The sequence below is a fragment of the Wasmannia auropunctata genome, unplaced genomic scaffold (assembly GCF_000956235.1).
Source record: "Wasmannia auropunctata unplaced genomic scaffold, wasmannia.A_1.0 LD335040.1, whole genome shotgun sequence".
Lineage (NCBI taxonomy): Eukaryota > Metazoa > Arthropoda > Insecta > Hymenoptera > Formicidae > Wasmannia > Wasmannia auropunctata.
The window spans coordinates 12,921-15,843 of record NW_012027850.1 but is presented as its reverse complement, the minus strand read 5'-3'; the positions used below and the strand labels follow the sequence as shown (position 1 = coordinate 15,843).

General features: G+C 25.9%; 1 protein-coding gene across 1 annotated transcript; it reads right to left on the bottom strand.

The window, feature by feature from the left end:
* Positions 1 to 240: 240 nt before the first annotated feature.
* LOC105457818 lies at positions 241 to 2,917 on the bottom strand. Its single transcript, XM_011702701.1, has 3 exons — positions 2,880 to 2,917; positions 2,152 to 2,424; positions 241 to 460 (listed from the first exon to the last, which is right to left on the bottom strand). The coding sequence occupies exons 1-3, from the start codon at positions 2,907 to 2,909 to the stop codon at positions 254 to 256; spliced, it is 510 nt and encodes a 169-aa protein (XP_011701003.1). The 5' UTR covers positions 2,910 to 2,917; the 3' UTR covers positions 241 to 253.
* Positions 2,918 to 2,923: the final 6 nt, after the last annotated feature.

The following is a 2,923-nucleotide window of genomic DNA, read 5'->3' as shown; positions in this document are numbered from 1 at the left end:
ATTCATCGGTCAGGCAAATCTAGAAATCAGTTGGTAGTCTGTGATTATTATCAAACACATATTATTATTAAATACATACACTACTCATATTATTATGGTTTTAATATATAAAATTATATAAGTTTTATAGTCCATTCATTATGAAAATCATTGACCAATTCTGAATATATAGTTATAATTGATATCTAAATACAGAATTAACATATTTAAGATAATTATAACTTACAAAAACTTCGATAATTTTAACGGATATTTAAGTATCCTTTTCTTTGATATCCACAGATAAGGTACATAGTTTTTCCGTTAAGTCATGTACATCCTTTACGTTCAAGAGGTTTTTTATTTCTTCACACATTTTTTTATGTGTTTTTGAATATTGTTTCTCGAGACGAGGACAAAAATAATCATTTAAAAAAAATGAAATACTCGGGGTCTTGAAGTTAAGAAATTTATAAAATATCTAGAAAACAAAAATTTTAATAATTCAAAAAAAACAATGTCATTGAGTTTTTAAACTTGTGCTAAGTCACATGTATTTTACCTAATTAAAGAAAAATATTTCTTTTCAACTGATGTGTATATGTTATGCGTATATATGTATACATATACGCACATACACTCGCGTATGGACGCATAAATAGAAGAAATACAGAAAAATTTGGTACAACAAATATTATTTTCCTATCCTTTTTTTACTAGTGCAAAAATTGAATGATTTAATTAATTGAAATATCTTATATTTTAATTTGCCATTGCTTTAATCTGTCAAAAATACAAAATATCTTTTAAAAAATATTTATTTTTTAATTATTTTAATATTTTTATATACAGAATTACGATAAATATAAAAATTGCCTTTTAAAAAATATGTAATTGCATAATTGTAAATTACTTTTTTGTTTAAAAGCAATTTATATGTCTTCATATCAAGTGATTTTAATATTTACATTAAAATAAATATATACTGTTACGCTCGTCGCAGAGCGGCACTCGCGGCATGCACTATAAAGACTCTCGCGCACTCCCACACTCGCGTAATGAACTCAGAGATGTTGTAATTAAAAGGAACTTTATTAATTATAATACAGAACGTTCCAGCTGTCAAAATCAAGGATAGCCCGATAACAACCGTAACTGAGAGGACAATCCTCTCTTATCCGCTTTCGCGATCGATATCGGTCGGCGCGAAAATGTCGCCGACACATATATGGGCGCAACACCACGGGTGCAACAATATGATAAAAAGTAAATAATTTACAAGATATCTTACATTTATGCTAAATATGTTAAAATAATAATAACTTACAAATACTTTGTAAGTTATTAATTTTTATATTTTTATACGCAAAATATATTTGTAAGATTTAAATAAAAAAGAAAATATAGTTTTATTTAAAAGAACATGCAATTTTTTTAGTGCATCCTTACAAAAAAAGTGAATCTATATGAAATTTTTATTACACCATTCAATTTTTTAATCTATTTTTATTTGTCTTTAAAGACATAAGAGCTGCAATTCTAATTAAGTAACTTATAATAGTTACATATACGCACACATACACACTAATACATCGAAAAATATATAAAAATTATAAAATACACAATAATAGATAGACTATAAACTATTATATATGTACCTATATATATATATTAGAGTGGAACGATTTCTGATCTGTTGTTCATGTATTTTCGGAAAGGACATAAAAAATGATGAATTTTGGTGACAAGCAGAAATTTTTTAATGAATATCTATCCCTCCTAAAAAATCGAAAAACATCTTTTTCATTTTTATTTTATTTTAATTAATCATCGGTTTATTATGGTATACATAACAATTGTTTCTTAAAAATAATTTATTGTTGAAAATCTTTTTTTGTTTCAGTTCTCGGCCTTTTAAGCCGAGATTTGATTATAGAAAATGCCATTCCATCGCGTTTGCTTGGGGACACACGATGTGCTGTCTCGGTGACAATTTTAATGTGACACTTCGTTGTCATAAAAAAAAATTCATCATTTTTTATGCCCTTTCCGAAAATACAAGAACAACAGGGGGTCAGAAATCGCTCCACCCTAATATATAATATATATCGGAACATATAATATAAACACATATACGTATATATTAATATAATTTTTAATATATTAAAATACCTTGAATTTGTTGTTCAATGCATCTACTTTTAGAGCTTTTAAAAAATATTCTGCTGCATTTGGTATATCTTCCTGAAGAGAATAATAAGTTACCGCAATCGCAAGAAGTATATTTATTTTCCGTTCTTTAACTGTCTGCTCATATTTCTTCAACATTTGCAACAAATGTGGTAGTGGTTCTAGCTCTCTTACTTTCCAACCATATTCGATGTAAGAAAGCTCTGCTACCAAATTATTACATTCTGCAGCCATTTTATAATATTTAAGAGCTTCCTAAAAAATGCAACGTATAACATTTTCAAAAATAAAAGAGATAATATTAAACATTAAACTACTGAGATATTAATTAATAAGAATGAATCTGCATGCACAAATAAAAGAATATAATAAAAAATATATTTTCCCAATAAATCAATATTTGCAGTTTATTATATATTTGCTTATAATATAAAATATTGAACCTTTTATGATGTTTATGAACTGTCCAATATTTCCAAGTAAATAGACAGTGCAATTTTAAAAGCTTTACCTTTGTGTTCATTTTATCTTGTTCATTACCCATGTCTTTGATATGAAATAAGTTTATTACCAATAATAAAATATTTCGCATCAATAGCTAATTAACACTTCTATTCATTATCAGAATTCTTTTACAGAACTTGGAATTTAGATTTAATTTTTTTAGTAGAATAAAATTATACATTATGTAAATCTGTTATTATACTAACTCTATAATCTCCACTCTTTTCATATAACATTGCAGTATAGTGCA